The sequence below is a fragment of the Vulpes lagopus genome, chromosome 21 (genome assembly GCF_018345385.1).
Source record: "Vulpes lagopus strain Blue_001 chromosome 21, ASM1834538v1, whole genome shotgun sequence".
Lineage (NCBI taxonomy): Eukaryota > Metazoa > Chordata > Mammalia > Carnivora > Canidae > Vulpes > Vulpes lagopus.
This window is the reverse complement of record NC_054844.1, coordinates 4,859,463-4,881,490: the sequence shown is the minus strand read 5'-3', so window position 1 is coordinate 4,881,490 and position 22,028 is coordinate 4,859,463. Positions and strand designations below refer to the sequence as shown.

General features: G+C 47.2%; 1 protein-coding gene across 4 annotated transcripts in view; it reads left to right on the top strand.

Moving 5' to 3' along the window:
- The window catches only part of CRACR2A (calcium release activated channel regulator 2A), a 165,952-nt gene that overhangs the window by 91,924 nt on the left and 52,000 nt on the right, over nt 1-22,028 (top strand). For all 4 annotated transcript variants that reach the window (XM_041735817.1, XM_041735815.1, XM_041735816.1 and 1 more), the window contains 3 exons: nt 3,333-3,479; nt 16,866-16,956; nt 21,038-21,133. In XM_041735817.1, the coding sequence (XP_041591751.1) occupies nt 3,333-3,479; nt 16,866-16,956; nt 21,038-21,133 (334 nt within the window). The remainder of the gene's footprint in view (nt 1-3,332; nt 3,480-16,865; nt 16,957-21,037; nt 21,134-22,028) is intronic.

Below are 22,028 nucleotides of genomic sequence, written 5' to 3'. Positions count from 1 at the left end.
TGGTATCAGCACAGTCCTTGGCTCCGTGAGGACAGCTGTCGCAGACGGCTGCACCAGGCCTGGATGGGTTCTCAGGCCATTTTGCTACGGGCTCCCTGTCACTGCCACCTCACCAGCATTTCCACCTCCCCCAGAGTCAACCCTGGGGGTCTGCAGGGCATCCTGGCCAGCTCCATAGCAGCGTGCTCCTGGCAAAGGCACCTCATGTGGAGGCATTTGCACACTGCATCCCTGAGCCATACCAAACCCATCAGGAAGCTGAGGTGGGAAATTAATCAGTTTTTTCCAGCCCACCACTGGATAATCAGTGATTCAGCTGAAAATTTCAGATAGCTGGAACTTCAAATAAAACATAATACCCCCATTTTTTTTTTCAAAATGGATCTGACATTTAAGATGAAATGAAACGAAACAAAAATAGGATAAAATAAGATAAAAAGTGGTGTGGTAGCTGGGGGAAACCAGTAGCTTAAAAACATGAAATGCTGTGATCTTCTCCCTTTTCCCATTGCATTTGCCTTTCTGCTTCTGGGCCTCTTGGTCTTGGGTTGGGTGTATGTTTCAGGAGCGGGAATGGCCTAATGATTGGAGCTGATGTGTCCCAAGCTTGGGAAGAAAAGTAACCCAAGCTCTGTGGTTGAGAATGATGAAGAAGTAGCAGGAAAGGAGGGGCCTCCACACAACACACAGGCCTAAGCATCAGTCTGTAGCTCTGCAGATTTTTGAGCAAACTATTTGATAGACTACGTCAGAGTTGAGAAAGGCTGGCCAAAACCTGTGGCCAGATAAGAAAAGACAGGCAAAGGCCTGGGAGAGAGCCTGGTGAGAGGCTCTGGATGGGCAGTGCACTTGCCCCCAGGGGCAGTGGTGACAGCAGGGCAACCCCGCTGCAGGCCTGGAAGGGGTGGGGCAGGGGCAGATCTGCAGGGTGTGGATGAGGGCAGGTGGGTGGGAAGTGTGTTAGTCAGAGACCCGACTCAGCTTCTCCGAGGACAAGAGGCCAGAGCATAGTGACCATGCCAGTGACCCCGTGAAGCCTCCTCCTGGAGGAGTGGGAGAAGGGCGCGTATGGGTGATCCATAGCACTGTCAGGATAGAGAGGCACCTCTCCATCCATCCCTCCTTTCTGGGGAAGCCCCCCCTTCCTTGCAAAGGCTCTCAAAACAGAGTTCACCCAATGTTCTTCTGAGGGCCTCTGTAGAGGCAGCATGAGGCATTCTGGGGAAGAAAAGGCTCTAGGGAAGGTTTCAGGAGTGGTCACAGAAATTGATATGCAGAAGATGGCAGCCAGCACTCTCCATCCCCATGGAAGCTAAACAGAAGGCAGTGGCTGTTGTTGCAGCATGAGAGGAATGGCAAGACCATGGGGCCCCAGATAAGGACATAAAGGAGGCTGTGAAGACTTTGGAGGTCTTTGAAGGAACCACTCCCCAGAATAGCTTGTATGTTGTTCTGGAAGTAGGCAGATGAGTCAACTGAAATCCCAGAATCCCATCTAGTCCTGCACCCCTTACACCCTTCTACGAGGAGCAGAAACAGGAGACTGGATGTCCAAACTCCCAGCTTTTCCCAGTGGTCTGATTGGCTGAGTGATTTGACAGTGTATGGGCCTTCACTTATTTTTTTTATCAAGAATTGATGGGTTTGTCCCTTCTTCAGAAATCTGGGGGGAGGTGATACATCCATGATGAAGTGATTCAATGAGCTTTGGAAGAGGGTCAGGTGGGTCTGCAAATCTCACTGGAGGCTCTAGCCAATTGGCTCCTCCAGAAAGAACGTGGCAGATATGAACAGACAGACCAAAGCTAGCAAGGTGGACCTTGATTTCATAATGCATTTACTTCATGAAGGGATCAGCCTGTCCCAATGATGAGAGGCCATCGTCATATGTCTCTGGGATCTGTGTATCTCAACCCCTTATACCATCTCCATCGTATCTACGGTACAGTAAAGTGGGCCACCATAGCATGTTCCATGTGGGGGAAATGGAACTCATTCTGGAAACAAGGGAGGACCCTAGTTTCCTTCCCTTGTTTCCCAGATCACCTCATGTCATATCAGCCCTGGGTTCTAACAGATAAGAAGTACTCATTGGGTGACGGGTGGATGTGTGGTCCAGATGAGTTGGAGGACTGCAAGGGAGGAAAAGTGGGAGGGACGATGGATGGATGATCCGCTAACTAGTCAGAAGTAGGTTTACGTCTCAGTGGGCCTCCCTCTGCTGGGTGCAAAGAGTCCTCTGTGTGCCCAGGCCCATTGCTAACATGGCACTGTTAGATGTCATTTCAGAGGAAGGTTGCTCCCATCTAGTACTTGTAACACAAGAACAAAGGATTTTATTCTTTATCCTAAGGGTTCCTGGTTGTAGCTACCCTCAGATCATCGTGGTTTTAGAATTTCATGGGTTGCAGATCAGACTGCTCTCTGGCTCTGTAGGATGGTTGGCCAGAGATTTTGGGGTTTCTCCAGAGAGGGATAGCATGGTCTACAGTGTGTGCCGCTGCCTCCTTCTACCTGTCACCGAACTGTGTGGCCCTGTGTGTCTATGTACACACCTGCTCATTGTGCCTGTTGGCCAGGGGTGAGGCTGGCAGGAGGGAGGCTCTGGGCTTGTCACTCTGTGTCTTTGTCCCTCTGCATGCCTGGGAAAGCTTTCCATTTGTCATTCCATTTGTGTGCATACACCTCGCAGATTTGTGTCTTCCCTTCCTTTCACTTATCAGGTTTTCCCAGTGCCATGGGGCCCCAGTGGGGTGCTGCATATTCTCTTCTGGCCCCCACAGTGGCAATTGCTTTCTGCCATCCATCAGATGGCATGTCTGTACCTCTCAGCTGCAAGGACTGTCCTTCCTGGGACAACAAGCTCCCTGTTTTAGTTCCATGACATTCGTCCTCACATGCACTACACTCCTGTCCTCCTCCCTTCTTCCTGACATTCTTATATGCTTCCAGCACATGGCTGGGCATGCTCAGCACCACCAGCCTGTCAGGAAAAACCAGAGAGGTGGAAGCAGTGGTGTGCAAGTTTAAGGAGGCCAACACAGGAGCCAGATGGCCCCAAATTTGACTCTTGACTCTGTCATTTACCAGCTGAGTGTTCTGAGACAGTTCACTTCACCCTCTTCTGGGGGAAGTAGAGCACCAGCCTCCTAGTTTACCGTGATGGTCAAATAAGCTGATATGCATAGAGTTACCTAGCATATAGCAAGCACTCAGTAAATGCTAGCCACTGCTAGATCACTGCATGTTCGAGATGTGCTGGCTGTCAGTTTCACATCTGGGGACCTTGGTGCTCCCATGCTCCGACACTAATGTCCCCCTTCCTTTTGTAGTGAAAGTGATATCAAGCAACTCTGGCTGCAACTGAAGAAGGACAAACCTCACTTACTGTCCAGCTTTGAGGATTTCCTGACCAGGACCTTCTCCCAGCTCCAAGAAGCTCACGATGAGAAGAATGAACTGGAGTGTGCCCTGAAAAAGTGGGTACTCAGCCTTGGCCATTCTCTGTACATGTGTGTGTGAAAAATAGAAACACAAAGTGTGCTTTCTCATTCCATGATGCCTCCCTGTCACTGTCTGCCAGAGTGGAGGCAGGGACCCCTGGCTATCATATATATATATATATATACCCTTGCTCACGTTAATCAGGCCCTCATCACATGCCAGGCACTATTTATTATTTAACGTATTTATTTTGTAAAGATTTTATTTATGTATTTGAGAATGAACAAGCATAAGCAGGGGGAGCAGCAGAAAGAGAAGGAGAAGCAGATTCCCCACTGAGCAGGGGCCTGACATGGGCCTGGATCCAAGGACCCCAGGATCATGACCTGAGCCCAAGGCAGACGCTTAACTGACTGAGCCACCCAGGCACTCCTCGCTGCCCCCCTTTTTTGAAAAGGCTAGGCACTATTTAAATATATATACCGGCTCATGTGGACTATTCAGTGCTCTCCACATTTTATAGATAAAGACATCGAGGTATTAAAAAGGTAAATGACATGCACTGGGACATACAGCTAGTAAGTGGCAGAGCCAGCATTTGGAGCAAGACAGCCTTGCACCTGAGGCTGGTTGGAAAACAACTCTCCCTGCATCTAGACACTGAGGCCCAACACCTCGGGCCTACCCCCTAACTGCAGACCAGCCCTGGGCCCCACTGAGTCCCCTCCTGATCATTCTCTGGAGCATCACAGCCTCATGTCCTGTTGCCTCTTGGCCACCAAGGCCTCTGCAGTAGTTAGTGGTTTCTCACACTTCTTTGCTTGGAGAAGGCAGCCCCAGCAAGGTGAACCCTGAACCTGGAGCCAACAGGAGTCAGCCTTGGGCCACAGGTATTGGGCCAGCCATTTAGATGTTCATTCACGTGTGGAAATGGGTGCCACCCTTGTCCATAGTCATCACATGTATGTCACAGCAGTGAGCTCACATTTGGTGAAGCACAGTGTAACTAAGGATGGTTCATAATCCTGAAGATGTGGCCAAAACACAGGGTTGGGTTTGGGTAGCACCTGGAAGTGCGCCGAAGCGGTCCTCCCAGTAATTCTGCCAGAGATCACTCCTGTTGTGTGGGAGTCCTCAACGCTTCCAGCGTAGATGATGCACCCTTCCTTGCCAAACTCCTGGTGCCTGGCACTGCCTCCTGGGGCAGGGCTTCAGAGTCCATGCTGCTGGACTTCAGAGTCTACGCTGACATGGCCTTGGTGAAAGCATACACGCCCCTGATTTAGAAGGAGATCACCATGTGTCTTACTGCGTGGATTAGCCAACCACACATTACCCTTAGCATCTTTGCAGCTTGTGTCTCCCCTAGATCACTCTAAAAATAACTTGTTGGAGTCCATTAGGTTTACACAGATCTGGAGAAAAAAGACCTTTAGGAGTGGGAATTATGAGAAAGTTGTGGCCAAGTAGTGCTGGGGAAAACACGGTTTGGCTGGAGGAGTGTCATGAGCGTTCTGGGGAGAAGCTCCCAAGGCTCAGAGAAAGGAAGGGTTGAGGGTGTGCTTCTGCACCACTTTTAGCTGGTTAAGCTGTGAGTCAAGACAGAGCTGAGTTTGCATCTTGGCTCTGCCACTTACTAGCTGTGTGATTCAAGGCTAAGTTACTTAACCTCTCTGAGTCTCAGCTTCCTTATACATAAGATAGGGGTGATAACAAAATAAGTATTTGATGCATGTTAAAATAATAATGCTTATTATTTTAAACAAGTATGTTTCTTAGTCGTAGAGGATTCACTGGTTACAGTAGAGAGTTTGAGCCTTGATATAAGCAGTGGTGAAGTTTAAAGATCCATTTATATAACCTTCCAGATAACATGGGGTAGAGCCAGTAGCATCGGCATCGCTTGGAAATTTCTTAGGAATGCAGAATCTCAAGCCTCGCCCCAACCCTACTGAATCTGCATTGTACCAAAATGTCCAGGGACTTTGTGGATTTGAGAAGTGGGGAGCTGGGAAACAGGAGCTCTGAATTTAAGTCATGCATGGCTCTCCAAGCAGCTAGCTCTATGACCTTGCTCAAGTCTCTTGGCCTCTCTGAGCCTTGGTTTTTTCTCTCCTTTAAAATAAGGGCCTGTATTCTTTTCTGACCCTTCCTACACCCCTACTTTCCTCTGACCCCAGTGTTGATCACCCTGAAGAACTACAGAAACAGGTAGCATGTTGCAGAAAGGAGTACTCTTTCATCTAAGGAGGGTGAGAGTGGTCACAGCTTGAATGAGCAGGCAGTGACCCAGCTCATAGCCTGGAATCTTCCCTGCAGGGTGCTTCTCTGTGGCCCTGCACTCCCACAGGGAGAGAGCAATGCTCTTAACTTGTTTCGGAGCTGGGTAGCCCTTGCATTCATCCTAAAGTGGCCTCTTTTAGTGTTTTTGCCCTAATTTAAAGATTAAAAAGTTCTTGAGGTGAAAGTCAAGGTCATTCTTGGCTGCATGTGCAAAGTTAGCTCAGCCAAAGGTTCTCGCTGTCTATACCCATCCTCTGTCAATATCCCTGCCAGGTACAGCTGCCCTGGGTCAGCTGATGGGGGCCCACTCCTAGCTGGGCAGCTGTGGTGGGGCTGAGGGTTCCCAGAGCTCTATGGCCCTGTCCCACACCAGGGGTGTTCTCTGGGTACAGAACCAGAGACCTGCGGCTCTAGTGAGCAGAACACTAAAATAGGAGGCAAGAGAAAACTGAGCTCTTGCCCAGGCACTGCCACTGACCAGCTAGCTGTGTGACCTCAAGTAACTAGCTTTACATCTCTGTGTGTCATTTGCCTTATTGGAAACATGAGAAAATAGGCTTGGTGTTTTTCAAACTTCCTGTGATTGTGACTCGCCAGAAAAAATGCATTTGACTTTGTAACCCCCATACACTTAGGTGTGTGTGTAATTGAAAATTTCCTGAAATGGAGTTCACCCTTATTGCATGTGACATACTCTGACATTCTCTTTTTTTCTCGTGTCTTCTATTAAAGAAACAAAAACGCTGGTCACATCCCGCTCTGGGTTATGACTGGACCAGATGATCAATAAGGGTCCTTGGAGCTCAGTAGTTGGACAAGAAGCTGGAAACCCCGATAGCATCTAGAATATTTAAATGGGAGTCTTGACAAATAACCCAGGGTGAGGTTAAGTGACTCTGAGACATCTTCTAGGAGATGAGTCGGAGAGTTTGGGGCTGTGTGTGGGAGCAGTGTGTCCAGGCATCAGTGGGGGAGGAGGAATGCTCTGGGGAATGGCCCGATTCAGGCTAGAACATCTCCCAGGCTCCTCCATGGGCTGGCTTTCCAGTGTGGAAAACTGGAAACATTTCAACTCCACCTGGAAAATGAGCACCTGTCCCAAACATGGCTGTAGTCATTGGTGCTGTGCACATAGCCTGGAGACACAGCGCATTGTTACTCTTGCCTGCACGTAACAAGCACTTATTCTGTGTCCAGCTCTGAGTTGAGCAAATAGAACTCAGAGTCCCATCTTGGAGGAGTTTATGATCACACTGATAAGGTCAAGCTCATACCCCTAAAAATTCTGCCATAAAGCCCACCAGAGAATTCCCATAGCGTTGAAATGCTAGACAGCATTGCCATTGGCAGAAGAGGCTTTTGCTTCCTCCTCCTTTTTCAAACCACACATCATATTTCTTTCTCCCGTGGAGCCCAGAGAAAATGAGGCTGATTAGGGGGTGGAGGTCTTGTTCCAGCTCCCCAGGCTGGATCATGCCCCACAGGATTACTGTTTTGCTGCAGTGAGCAGACCAGGTCCATCCCAGCTTCCACTTCAGGTTCCCTCCAGGTTCTGGGGGGAGGGGGGTGGCGGAGCCTGCAGCTAGCTTGAGTTCCTACGACAAGCTCCTGGACAGCTGGTGTCGGGAGACCAGCCTCGGGGGCCTTCCTTACCTCACTGCCTGGGATTATTTTTTTAATTTTATTTATTTATTCATGAGAGACACAGAGAGGGAGGTAGGGACATAACAGAGGGAGAAGCATGCTCCCTGTGGGGAGCCTGACGTGGGGCTGGATTCCAGGACTCCAGGATCACGCCCTGAACCAAAGGCAAGACACTCAACCACTGAGCCACCCAGGTGCCCTGTCTTGGATTGTTTTGTTTTTGTTGTTTTGTTTTGTTTTTCACTTACATATTGGGAATAGGGGAAAGAGGCCAGTCTGGGAGCATTCAGTCTCCCACCCCCTTGTCCTGTGGAGTGAAGGTTGAGTTGGAATGCTGAGTCCAATGTTGGACTCAGTTGTATCTCCACTGGGGAGTAGCCACAGCCCCATGGGGTGCAGTGGGCACAAGGTCAAATGCAGGAACCTCAGGCTGAAGCCCAGTTCTCCCTCTAAACTTCAGAACCTGGAGGATTCCCTCGCATCTTTCCCTGGAAGTGGAGGCTACCCTGTAATAGAGCTATGCTCCTCCTGTTCACCACACAGAAGCTCAGAGAACTTTACATCTAGCATGATGGATACCATGTAGGTTTAGGAAGGACTTCTGGCCATCAGAGTTACAAATTCCTTTGCCATGGAAAGCATCTTCCCAATTACCTTTTCGTGGAAGGAAAAAACAAACCAAGCTTCCGCTCTCCAGGACCTGTAGAGTGATACTGTCTGGAGGCAGCAGTAGATTATTTTGCCAGAATCACTAGGGGATGCTGAGGTCCCACCCCAGGAAGGGGGGATTCATTTGGTCTGGGGTGGGGACTCGAAGTCTGCATTTATAAACTGTCCTGAGAGATTCTGACTTTTTGAGAGAGAGCACACGTGCACTAGTGAGTGCAGGGAGGGGGAGAAGGAGAGTGAGAGCGATGCCCAGTGTGAAGCCCAAAGCAGGGCTCCATCTCACAATCCTGAGATCACATCCTAAGTCAAGATCAAGAGTCAGACACTTAACCTACTGAACCACCCAGGTGCCCCAGGATTCTGACTTTTGGCCAGAGTTGGCATCTGCCGGATATAAGGACCTGGCTGGGTTCTTTACCAGGATCTAACCCTGAGGCTGGGGGTAAGGATGACTTAGGTGGTGTCTGGAGAGTGCTTTGAGCTCTTGGAAGAAAGTGCTTTCTAGATCAAAGACAGGCCATGGGCTGTGCTCTGCCCTGCTCAGTCATCTGTAGCTCAGTAACCCGGAAAGCCACCCAGGCTGCCTGCTTCACATCACTGGTGGGCCACACTTGGCCTTGACAAACTCAGAAGGACTCCCCAGAGCCTTGTTGGGATCACTTCCTCATCTGCACAGTCTTTCTTGTGCAACTGAGTCCTCAGGCAGTTTCTTGGGGGGGCATGGGGGCCCTTAAATTGCAGCCCCTGCCCAGCCACTATCCAGGCACGTTCTGTCTAGAGTGGTTTCCCACGGCTCTGGGAGGGTGTCTAGACCAGGAGAGAATGTGTCTTACGGCCTGACAGGCAGCCTATCTATGATACCTGCTGCCCTGACATAAGCCTGAGAATTGGGATTCTGTAATATGAAGCTGCAGGGACAAGAGAACCTTTGGGGGAAGAGAGTCATCGTTTCCCAGGCCTGGGTCCTCCCCTGTACTCAGACCCTGGGTATCTGGATGCCCATAGACTTCCTTGCTCTGACTCTCATTTTTTTCACATGCCAAACAAAGAGGTTGGGAATACATGAGCTTTGTAAGCCCAGTCTCTGATGGGGAGGGGAATTCTTCCTTTCTTCATATCTGCCTTTCACCAGACTGTGCAAACTAGGAGACGTGATCAGACCACTGCCTGTCCAAATGGAAACAGATGAAATCAGGATGATTACACTCCAAGGCCAGAGGCATGTCTAAGTTCTACCTTGAGTTCAAGCTTCTGTAATTTATCTAACATATAGAAAAATGCAATTTGTCCAAGGTCAAGACCATACCTTCATTCATGGAAGGAAGAAACCACTTTTTCCTGAAATGATTTCAGCACACCCCTATCTAGAACCTAGAAGGTTGACCAGATAACTTTTTGAGACCCTCTGAAATCTGAATAGATTCTCTTTCTAAGTGAAGGCAAAAAGGAAAGAGGGAACAGGAGGATATTTTGACCAAGCAATACTCTATAGCAGAAAGGCCTTGGCCTCTGTGTCGTTAGCTGGAACCCCACTGGTACGGAGCATTATTGCTTTACTCCAGTGTGGTACCTTAACTCTCCATGTGCAAATCACTTTGTGAAAGTTAATTAATTTTTGCTGTCCCTGTGGGAACCTGGCAGGGTAAGTTATTGCTAACTGCATGTCACCTTCCAGTTCCCTGCAAATGAACTGTAAAGGCCTCTCAGAACTAAGCCTTGTATTTACATGAGAATCACTGTATCTCCACCCTTCCTTCCTTCCCACACATCCTATCCTAAATCTCTAATACCACACACATGCTAATGGTTCTCCTTTACAAAGCAGGCATCTGCTACAGTCGGGCACCCTGAGAGCCATTCTATCCTCTAAGCTGGACCTGGGCTTTTCATCCTGGTTTTCAATAGGACTCATTCTTTTAGATCCGTGACTGCCCTGTGGCATCCTGAGTATATAATTGTTGTTTTTTTTCCCTTCACTGTTGAAAATCTCCCTTTTCTGGACTCAGCCTCTCTTAACTTTTTCCCTAAGAACTCTACCATGACCCCCACTCCTCGAGTGGCCTTGTCCACTTCCCTCCAGGTAGGGCTCTGTGATCACTCACAGAGTTACCATCAACCAGAGCCAGGAAGGCACGGTGGGGTGGGGGCTACTTCAGGATGTGTGGCTTCTTCCCCTTGTTTTTTTCCTCCATGACACTTTTTAATATTGGACTTGGTGTTCTTAGATGCTAAAATCCTGGGGTACAGAGCCCATTCCATAAGTCTAAATTATTTTACCCAGAATGTTACTTTACAAAGGGCTTAACCAGTACTTAACGTTGATGGTGATGTTATGGCTCTCTCTTTTTACACTTGGTCTTCTCTCCTGAGCCACCTCTGGTTTTGTCCTTTCTGGAGTCTTCTGCTTCCTATGTTTCCCATTTTCACACATGTCTGCTGCTGCAGGATTCCCCTTCAGTTTCTACTTGCCCCTTGGCTGACATCTAAAGGAATGTCACTGAGAACATGTGACTTGTCCAAGGCCACAAAGCTTGTAAATGTCGGAATCAAGATTTGAACCAAGGCCTTTTTACTCTGGGTCTAATGAATTCTAAGCCAACCATAGCTGTCAGTAGGTTATAACCTAGACTACACTGGAATATGCTAGAGGCACTATCTAGACATTATACTGAAAGAGCAAGAAAGTGAGGATAAATGCTGGTGCTCATGACTACTCTGCTGCCTCCTTCCTACATTTGCAGGGGAATAATTAAAGACTGCCCTGGGTTGTGTGGGAGTGTTTTGAGAATGCCTAATAGAAGATAGGTTGAATATTTATGCCCACATGGTATTAATAGTTCAGAGAGCTCTATTACAGATTGCTGCCCTTGTTTTTTCAATATTTTTACCAATGACATGAACAAAGGGAGATAACGAAGAATATTTTGTAGTAATTGAAAAAGTTCTATCCATAAGGAAGATACAACATAAATAAATTTTTAGGCCTTAGATAATATAGCAACATAATAGATAAGGCAAAAACTTTTAGAAAAACAAAGAAAATTTGATGAAAACAAGACTTTAGAAGATTTTAACAAACATCTAGGATTTGATACATTAGTCAGGCAAAAAGTACAATAAATATATAAAATATTTAAAACTATCAACCAACAAGCTTAATTTAAGAGATAAATATACAGGAACAACCATTATTGTGCCCCACAATAGAACACACATTCTTCGCATGAAAGTAATGCAAAACTGATAATGTTTTTGACTACACAGGAAAAGTTCATAGATTTTAAGAAGTAGATACCTTACATATATATATATATATATATATATATATATATATATATATATATATATATATATATTTACTAACACAATAAACTAGAAACCAGTAGTTTTTATATATTAAAAACATTCCTTAGGGGTGCATGGGTGGCTCAGTTGGTTAAGTGTCTGACTTCAACTCAGGTCATGATCTCAGGTTTCTGGGATTGAGCCTTGTATCAGGCTCTATGCTCAGCAAGGAGTCTGTTTCTCTCTCTGTCTCCCCCTCTATCCCTCCTTCTGCTCGTGCTCTCTCTCTCAAATAAATAAATAAAATCTTAAAAAAATAAAAATGAAGACACTCTTCCAAACACCTTCAATGAATTAAATCATCGAAACCAATAAATCAACATAATACATTATTTACTTTACATTATGATTGAAAATTTAAAATACCAACGAAGCTTGGAAGGTCATTGAATACACTGGATGGCCAATTGGGATCCATTAAGATAATGTCAGGTTGGAAAGATGGACTGAATCTAGCAGAATTGCGTCTGAGATCTTGTTCTGATGTCCAAAAAGTCAATGACAGAGGCACAAGGTGGAAGAGATATGATTTAGTAGCACCATCTTTAAAGGAAAAACAATTACACTGACATAAGATTTAGAGGTTTTACTTGACAAATGGGTTCAGCATTCGTCAACTGTGATGTGCCTGCCAAGAAAAGTTAATGTGATTTTAGGCTGCATGAATAGATATGCAGTATCTAGAACAAGAGGCATAGTCCAGCTCTAAGCTGTGCTAATCAGACTTCACACCCTGGGCATTCAGTCTGGGGCTCCATGGCTGGAGGAAGCTAAATCAGGGCATATTCAGAGAAAAGTAAAGAGAAAGGTGAAAGGACACACAAAAAAATAAAAATAAAAAATCCGTGTGAGACATGGTTGGAGGAAGTGGAGAGGCATGGCATAAACCCAAGGCAACTCCTTGAAGTCTTAATGCTGTTTTCAAATATATAAAAGGTTTTTATGCAGAGCTGGGATAAGGTCATAGAAAGATATATTTCTGTGATCCAGAATATTCCAAAGATGAAAGAGCTGTTTAGAGATCCAGCCAAGTTTCCTATCACTAGAGGTGTTCTAACCTAGTTTGGGTAAATATATGGCAGGGACATTGTGGCAAGGGTTTTAGCACTGGGAAAATAGGTGGTTGGATCAGATAGACCTTCCAACCTTGAAATTCTTCAGTTCCTCTGTAATCTGGTATTCCCCCAGTATGTTCCTTCCATGGGCTATTGAGTTAGGTATCCAAAGACTTACATTCTTTTATACAGATTTTCAGCATTCACATTTTGGGCATTGACTCTGTGGATGACAAAAATGTCTGGGTGTCCTAACCTAGTTGAGACAGCATAAGCCCAGACGAGACAGTTTTTCAGGATTTTTTTTTTTTTTTGAGATTTTATTTATTCATGAGAAACACAGAAAGAGAGAGGCAGAGACATAGGCAGAAGGAGAAGCAGGCTCCCCACAGGAAGCCCGATGTGGGATTCGATCCTGGGACCCCAGGATCACACCCTGAGCTGAAGGCAGACTCTCAACTACTGAGCCACCCAGGTGTCCCAATTTTTCAGGATTTTGAAAGTAAATGTTCAGTTAAAGACATTTGATGTTAAAAGAGTTCAGAGAAGGGGTCAGTGAGGAATCTGATAGGTGGCGAAATTCACACAGAGAAGACGAAAAAGTATATGTATGCATCAGGCGATATGAGTGGTTTTAGAAATTGTGGTAACACCGGTATATATGCTAAGCAAACATCATCGGTTGCTTCTTTCCTTTGGTGGAGGAATATGGTGTGCCTGCTGACACACCGCACGCCACACGTGCAGACCTTTTCAGGGTGTCTCTCACCATTACCGTCCTCACCACCGCTGCAGAGCTCCCCACAGGCACAGGCCTCTGGCTCTGCAGCTCCAGCTTACACACAGCCTGCGTGTCTAACAGATTGATATGACAGGAACTTTATTGGTAAAGCTTTCTGTTCTGCATCTTCCTGGTTGCCTCTTACCTATGCCAAACCCAGCAACACTTATCCTTGAAACTTAGACCTTCCTCCCCTTTGGGAACAATGGCTCTTGCCCTCCACAGCCCATGACAATAATTACAATAATAAATATTCCCCTACATTTGTTTAGGGCTTTGCAGTTCCAAATGCTTTTCATGCCCTCTCTCTTGTTTGTCATGCCAGTGCTGGGGCAAGGGAGGACAATCGGGGCAGATGCTACTCTGGGATGTAAGGAGGTCAGAGTACTCAAGGTCACGCTGAGGATATGAACTGATTTCGGGTTCAGAACTAGATATTAAGAGCCCTGAGCTGGTTTAGTGGTGTGAATGATGTGAACAGCACCAAGATGCTCCCCATTCCTGGGGCTCATGTGTCTGACTAAGGCTGATTATGAGTCATTCAGTCCTATAGGATTCATCCTCAGAAGACTTTCAGGCCTGGCCAACCCCCTAGGATGCCAGCTTTATTCAAAAGAATTTCCAGAGGTTTGGTTCCATAGACGGGTCTGGTTAGATTGGACCCTGGCTCATTGATGCCTACCTGGAACCCCAGGCTTTCTTTGCAATGGACTCAGCCTTTGTTAATGAGGGCTAGAAGTAGGCACCATTCAGAGGCTCCATTGGCCTTCCCCCTATTCGGTTTTTTAGCATTCTGAAGATTACTTACTTTATGACAAGCAAACTGACATGTGAGCATAAAAACCAAAGTTTATTAATTTAATTCAATAAAACTTACAGCAAAGTTAATATAATGCATTTAATGATGGTACAGAATTGATGCCCTGTATGGTTATTAAGCACAAGTGGTAAACAGTTTATATGGATGACTGTAATTAATATTGCTTTATCAGAGCAAATCAATTTTTAAGTTTCTCTCATCTCACTTTATTAGTTCTTCAGTATTTATATAGTTGGAATCACTATCTAAATTTGTCCTTGATACCATTTGCCATCTAGCACCTGAATTTCTTTGAACATAGAGAAATAATTCCAGGGACCAAGAGAAGACTTTCTTTCTGAAAGTCCCTTCAAAAAGCATTATTTCTGTCCTTGAGGTGTTCCTATTCAATAACAGGTTCTTCTGATCCTTATTTTTCTGCAAGATTTTCTTTCTTTCTTTTTAATTAATTTCTTTAACAGAGAGAGAGAGCCAGAGAGCACAAGCAGAGGGAACAGCAGAGGGAGAGGGAGAAGCAGGCTCTCTGCACAGAGAGCCTGATGAGATGCAGGGCTTGATCCCAGGACCCTGAGATCTGAAAGCAGACGCTTAACTGACTGAGCCACCTAGGCACTCCTCTCCAAGATTTTCTTATACTTGTTATGGGCAAGCTAAAGACAAAAGTAACAATCTAAAACATTTCTCATTGAGCAAGAAGAGATTTCTTACTCTTAGCCAACAAGACAGTTCCTACACCCAGGATGGTAGTAAACACAGGGCTCCAGCTCACAGAAGTTACCTTTTCTATTCCTCAGCCATTAGAAACGACAAATACCCACCATTTGCTTCAACGTGAATGGAACTGGAGGGTATTATGCTGAGTGAAGTAAGTCAATCGGAGAAGGACAAACAGTGTATGTTCTCATTCATTTGGGGAATATAAACAATAGTGAAAGGGAATATAAGGGAAGGGAGAAGAAATGTGTGGGAAATATCAGGAAGGGAGACAGAACATAAAGACTCCTAACTCTGGGAAACGAACTAGGGGTGGTGGAAGGGGAGGAGGGCAGGGGGTGGGGGTGAATGGGTGACGGGCACTGAGGAGGGCACTTGACGGGATGAGCACTGGATGTTATTCTCTATGTTGGTAAATTGAACACCAATAAAAAATAAATTTATTATTAAAAAAAACACCGATTTCTGGAAAAAAAAAGTTACCTTTTGCTGAGTGCATCCTGAGGCCATTGCCATACTAACTCAAAGGGTTTCTGGCTTTGAGGGTATAGCCAAGAGAGGGAACCTAGAGGCTTCTGCTCTGATATGAATGACCTTGGCCATGAAATCTCACACAGGTTCCTTGTCTCGGTCAGTTTTGTGGTTTCTACAGAACAGGCCGAATGCCAACCAAAAAAGGCTCCTTAGTCATGCTCAGTCTGCATGTGTGCCAGTATTAACAAGTGAGGAAGGGACATCCTCAGGCAGCAGGGAAGGCCTGGCACTGGACTGGAGTTCTGAGTGGACATTAGGGAGGTGGTGGTTAAAACAATGAAGGGCTCCGAGGAATAGACACATTGCTATCCTAAGGTTTTGTTCAGAAATCTCCCCAGTACCTCTTAGAACTGAAAATCAGAGCCATTTCCTTAATTATTAAACTCTCCTTACTTGAATAAAGGGCAGAGAGGGCTTGCCACCATTTGAGTTTAGAATGGTAAGTGCCAAATTTTACAGTATGCATATGTTCAAAACAGACCTTGAGAGCCAAGACATCAGCCTGCTCCTGAGGCAAGATTCCACTTAGCAGGTGAGAAAGAAAACTGGGAGGGACTGAGCCAGAGAGAACCTAACTGCAGGTTGGAGAAGAGGTGTAACAGTGCAGTGTCCAGGGAATGGGAATGCTTTGGCTGGATAACCTCCATTTCAGTTCAAATGCTCAGCCTTCAGGTTTGAAACTGGAGGTGATGAAGGGTGGGGGGAGGCATTCAAAGGTGGATCTATCTTGGGAGAGAAAGAGGAACAATGCCAGAGAGGACCTATAAACCTTGTTCCTATAGCCATATTTGTCTTGGTCTCATATAGGAGCAGAGTACCCAGGTATTTACTTCTTGTCCTGTGGGTCTCTTCAGTGTAGGGAGAAGATGCTGGAAGGGTGGATGAGGACGTCTCATTATCACTACCCACCTTTAACCAGCCTGCCCCTTCTCATGCCATCTGCCTGGGGCCCTGGGCCTGAGATGGCATGAGCACTGGACAGATGTGGTCCCTCCTTCCTTTGTAGGGGGCATGGTGGCAGTGGTTGTCATTGTCATGGAATCTTGAGATCTTCCGAGAAATGTGGATCACATAAACTTAAGCATACAATTGTGGCAGAAGCCCTCTACAGTGTAGTTCAGGGAGTGCTGAGGTAGCCAGGCATCCGAAATTGGAAGGGGACCAAACAAGAACCCAAACCAAGAACCCAAAAATAAGCCTGCACAACACAACTTTATGCTGACTCAGGTGTAGGGAGCAGCGGCCAATAGGGAGGTCCGTCTAGCAGATGCCAGGGGGCTTGCTGTTGACGTAAAGCAGGGCTAAGGAAGATGGAGCCAGGGAAGCCTCACTGAGAAGTGTGTGGGTCAGCTAGAAATGATGGCCTCCTCATCTAGGAGGAGGAGAAGGTGCTGCTAGGTCTGTGTGGTCAGCTAACCCTAAGGAACTGATCCCGCAGCTTCGGCTGACCTGACCTACACAGGCACCATCCCCAAGCTCCTGACTGAGTTCTGGTGCCCAGGCTTCAGGACTTGTGCTCTGGGATAAAGCACATCTATGTCGACCTCATCAGACTCTCCTTCTGCCACTTTTGCAGGAAAATTGCTGCTTATGATGAAGAAATCCAGCATCTCTACGAGGAAATGGAACAGCAGATAAAACATGAGAAGGAACAGTTTCTCCTGAAAGTAAGAGTCATCCACACTAGGGCTTGGCCCCGGGGGCCCAGCGGAATGATCACCTGCTCTGATCCCCTCCCCAGTTTAAGATCGCAGCACCCCTACCCATTGCACTGTGGGTTCCCTGTTTCTTTGCTTTATTTAGATTTTTCACGGCATCTGTCACCTTCAAATGTGGCAGTTAATTTCAAATGTGGCAAGGAAATTAAACCAAATTGTTGTTGGTCTCCTCCTAACAGGAAAGCTCTGCAAGAGCAGGGATCTTCACTTGCTCATGTGTCCACAGCACCTCAGCCATACTTGAATAGTAGGCACTCAACAAACACATGTTGAATCACTGAATCAATGAACAAGGGACAAAAGAATGAGCTAATAAATAAATGAAAGAATGAGGGTCCATGCATTGCCCCTTACAGCAGCTTCTAGCCTGGGTCACATTGGCTGATCCCCACACCTAGATGGCAGGCCCGCCTGAATGCAGTTCATTCCGCTGGGCACCATCTCCCAGAGCAACTCCCAGCAACTCCCCTCAGGACACCATCATTAGAGCCTATGCTTCCGGTCCTTTCCCTTAGACACCTAGAAATGTAATGCCCAAGACAGGTCAAATTCCCCCCTTCTCAGACACTGTGAGAGAACATTTAAAACTTACATCCCCTCGTCCTAGTCTGAGCCTCCTTTTTTTTTTTTTTAAAGGAAAATCCACTTTATTTTTTTTTTTTAATTTTTATTTATTTATGATAGTCACAGAGAGAGAGAGAGGCAGAGACACAGGCGGAGGGAGAAGCAGGCTCCATGCACCGGGAGCCTGATATGGGATTCGATCCCGGGTCTCCAGGATCGCGCCCTGGGCCAAAGGCAGGCGCCAAACCGCTGTGCCACCCAGGGATCCCTAGTCTGAGCCTCCTATTAAGCCCTGCTATTTGTGTTGGGAGGTCAAGATTGGCAAAATTCTCTCTTTTTTTCAAGCTAAGCAGGGTCCTCTTGGGAACATATTTATGAAACAAAGCTACAGGAAACTCTCTCTTACCCATTTTTGGATTATCCCCCTGGTGGGGTCTCAACAGAAAAAGGGTAGCCTCCTCCCTTAGTTCAGGCTGCTGTTAAAACAATGCCATAAAATGGAGTTTTATGAACAACAAACATTTATTTCTCACAGTTCTGGAGGCCAGGAGCCCAAAACCGGGGCCCCCATGGTGGTCAGGTTCTGGTGAGAGCCCACTTTCTGGTTTTGGCTGTGGCCTTCTCCCTGTGTCCTCATGTGGCAGAGGGGGTAGGCAGGTGCCTGGGGGATCTCTTTCATAAGGGCACCAATCCCACTCATGCAGGCTCTGCCTTCATGACCTACTCACCTCCCAAAAGCCCCACCTCCTGGGGGCACCACCTAGGGGATAAGTTTTAACATAGGACTTATGAGGATACAACATAGAGACCACGTCCCCTGCCTCTCAGAACCATACATGGGCTATGGTCACAACCCCATCCCTCCTCCTTAATGCAGGTTGGTTTGAACTGATTTTTAATTTTATGCTGGCTGGATTACCCACACCAAGGGTCTATTTATTATCTATCACAAATGTCATTCAAACTGAAGTGGAGGGCAGCCCAGGTGGCTCAGCACTTTAGCGCCACCCTCAGCCCATGGTATGACCCTGGAGACCTGGGATCAAGTCCCACATGGGGCTCCCTGCATGGAGCCTGCTTCTCCCTCTGCCTGTGTCTCTGCCTCTCTCTCTGTGTGTGTCTCTCATGAGTAAATAAATAAAATCTTAAAAAAAAAAAACTGAAGTGGAGTCAGAATGCTTTCCAGAAAAAGCCAGTCATATTCTCCAATGAGACCCCTCTGAAGGCTTGTCAGCATTTTCAGACCTCACCCCCCACCACTTATTCTTTTTTGGAGCTTTAGAACATTCAGCCTGTCCCGGACCTTTGGCGTAGTTGGATGAGTATCAGGCAGACAGAACTCAAACACTTGTCACCTAGTGGACCCTAAAATAGTTTTCTGAGAACAGCAGACTTTTTCCTCCCTGCAGTAGGGGAGCCCCTCCCTTTACCCCAAATGATCTACTGCTGGGCCATGACTACAGGTCAAAGTCCTGCTAAAGAAAGAAGCATGCTACCAGAAGTGAAAGGTGGGCCAAGGCCTGGGAACTGGGAATGGGATGAGGTCAGAGGAAAACCTTCAGAGACACATTAGGATCATGCCAGGTGATAGAACCATGCTTCTGTATCCCTGCACCCACTCTCTGCTCCCTCCTTCCTCTTCTTAGTACCCCATGCCTTTCAGGCCTGGTGCCTAGATTTACACTTTTTGCATAAACATAGAAACCATTAAAATGTGTTTGGCTTTGCAAACACCGGCTTTTGCCTGACCACAGCGTGAGGACAGTAGTATTACAGTTTCTTTTTTCTTTTTTTTTTTTTTAAGATTTTTATTTATTCATGAGAGAGACATAGGCAGAAGGAGAAGCAGGCTCCCCACAGTGAACCTGATACGGAACTAGATCCCAGGACCGCAGGATCATAACCTGAGCCAAAGGCAGACACTCACTGCTGAGCCACCCACGGGTCCTGGTGTTACAGTTTATGGCAACATGGGAGGGGCTGGCCCTTCTGGCCAGTGCTTGGATCCTGGTGCTACAAGTAGCAGTTTGACCATGAGGGAAATACCTATCGCTTGCATGCTCCAGCTCCAGGATAATAGATGCCCTGGACAGTCTGTGCCACCAAGGGAAATAAGACACTCTGCAGGCCCATTGTGGGGATGGCAGCATGGCACTGGAATTCTGGAGCTCCCCGTCCCCAGCACCATGCATGGGACACCTACTCTGTGTGCGATGACCAAGCTGAGTGAAGCTCGGCCCCTGGTCAAAGTGTGGAGAGCAGGAGCTGCCTGGTCAAATCCTGCCTCTGTCCACTGCATGTGGTTGACATGAGGACAATCACAGGCTTTGCCTGAGCTCTATTTACCTGCCAGAGAACGGGCTGAGGAACCAGGTAGTGTCTATAGGTGATGAGCCCCGGAACTAATCCTGAGCCAAAGGCCTGTACCCTGGGAGTGGTTGCGTGCCCTCCCGCCCCCCAGGGCGCTGTCATGCCCATCCCCATAGCCCCTGTAGCATGCAGCATCCCACAGCTGGGCATTCCTCTTGAGCAGGCGGAACCCCGGGGCTCCTGCAGTGAGCTATATGGACATTGTAATGGTTTCTCCTCTTCCTGTATGTTCTGCACCTCCTCTCTGCCTTCAGGAGAGTGGCGAGCTGCAGGTGGCCTGCATATTTTTGTTTTTATCCTGTGAACAAAGAAATAATGATAGATGAGTGAAGTAAGTCAACTGGGTAAGGCCACAGCTGGAACCCCAGTCTCCTGGCTCTGGCTCTGTGGTAGTGACAGATGACCGGACAATCCACATAGTTTTCTCTTTACCCCATGCTGAGCTCCTCACACGGAGTTCTCTGCTCAGAGCAGGAGGGGATGGGCTGTTGTTGAGCACAGGAGCAGAGATTTCACAAAGAGCAGGGCTGGGCCAGCTCAGTCACAGTGGGGAAGAGCAAGGAACCACACCCTAGAGAGGAAGATGCCTGCCGTGGCCTGTGTTTCCTGAGCAAGGGCAGTTTAAGTTCGAGTGCTAGTGCCCACCATGGAACAGAGAAGCCACATTAGAAGGTCATTCTACATGTCCCGCCCGCCACCCCCCACCCCCTACCCCACCCCCACCCCCGTTTACAGATGGGAAGATGTGGGGCCTGGGATTCAAACTTAGGCTCCTGTCCGTTCTCTGTGTTCAGGACTCCACCGCCAACTGATGCTGCCTTCTTTCTGGGGGGCGACGCACAGGCATCAGGCATTAGTCATGGTCACACTTGGTGGGAGTTAGTGTCACACCTTACTGAGGGCTCACCCTCTCTCTGTCTCACTGGGCCTCGCTGGCCAGCCAGGCAGGATACCGAAGCCTGGGAATGGCATGGGAAGGGCCTCTAAGTCCCAAAGGATGGGTGGGCTCTGTTTGTCGAGCAGGTCCAAGGTGGGGAAAATATCTACATCCCAGGTGCATTTTGGGCCTCACATGTCCTTCTTTCTGGCCTGGCAGGACACAGAGAGATTTCAGGCCCACAGTCAGGAGCTGGAGAAGAAATTATTGTCGAAGGAGCAGGAGCTGGAGCAACTTATCCAGAAGCAGAAGAGGGTATGCTTTCATTGTGACCTTAAAGCATCTGGCTCTTCACTCCATCCTCTCCTGGCTCTTGCCCACTTTCCCTGTTATTCACTTAAGGATTTGGGTTTGTTTGTTTGTCTGTCTTTAATCCAAGAAGAGCCATTCAACTGTACAAAAAATAGCATTTGAAATCACAGGTGATCCCAAGATAAAGCCATTACCTCTCCAGTGCCAGGTGTTTCATTTAGGAAAGTTGCCAAGAATTCTCCCTTGAGGCATCTGAAGATGTCGTCACATAATTATGTTCAAGAGCCACCAGAATGCCAAAATGTTCATTTATTTCCTACATTCTGTGTAAGAGAAGAGAGGGATGCTGAGGTACAAGGGACACAGTCACTGATGGTGTAGGGGAGGCTGCAAATGGTGATGTCTTCCTGCCTGGATAGCCATGGGTATCTCCAATTGGAAGAGGCTCTTCAAAGATCAATTTGTCCATCCCTTGTCTTCCTATGTGCCGGGAAAGGTTTGCATCCTTTTTTTGTAGCTGTTCCCATCAGCCCACAGGATGGATGCAGACACCAGATATTCCTCTGATGGACCTGAGCCCCTGGGAGGCAGTCTGGGTTGTGCATCATATAGGGCAGTGTCCATCCACCATGGCTGGTCAATGAACCCAGGAAGACTGATCACTTAGGCAAATTGACATTCACAGCTTCCTCACTAAAGCAAGGGCCTGTCGGGGACAGAGGCCTGGGTGCCACTTGGCCTCTCGTTTTGTTTTGTCTGGCGCTGGAAGGAATCTAGACCTGAATAGACCCAGACACATTGCTTCCATTTGAATAGGGAGGCTATTTTTAGCAACACATTAAAATATGTTCAAAGCTGCCCCATGCTGAAGCTAGAGACTGTCCCCTCGGCTGCTACC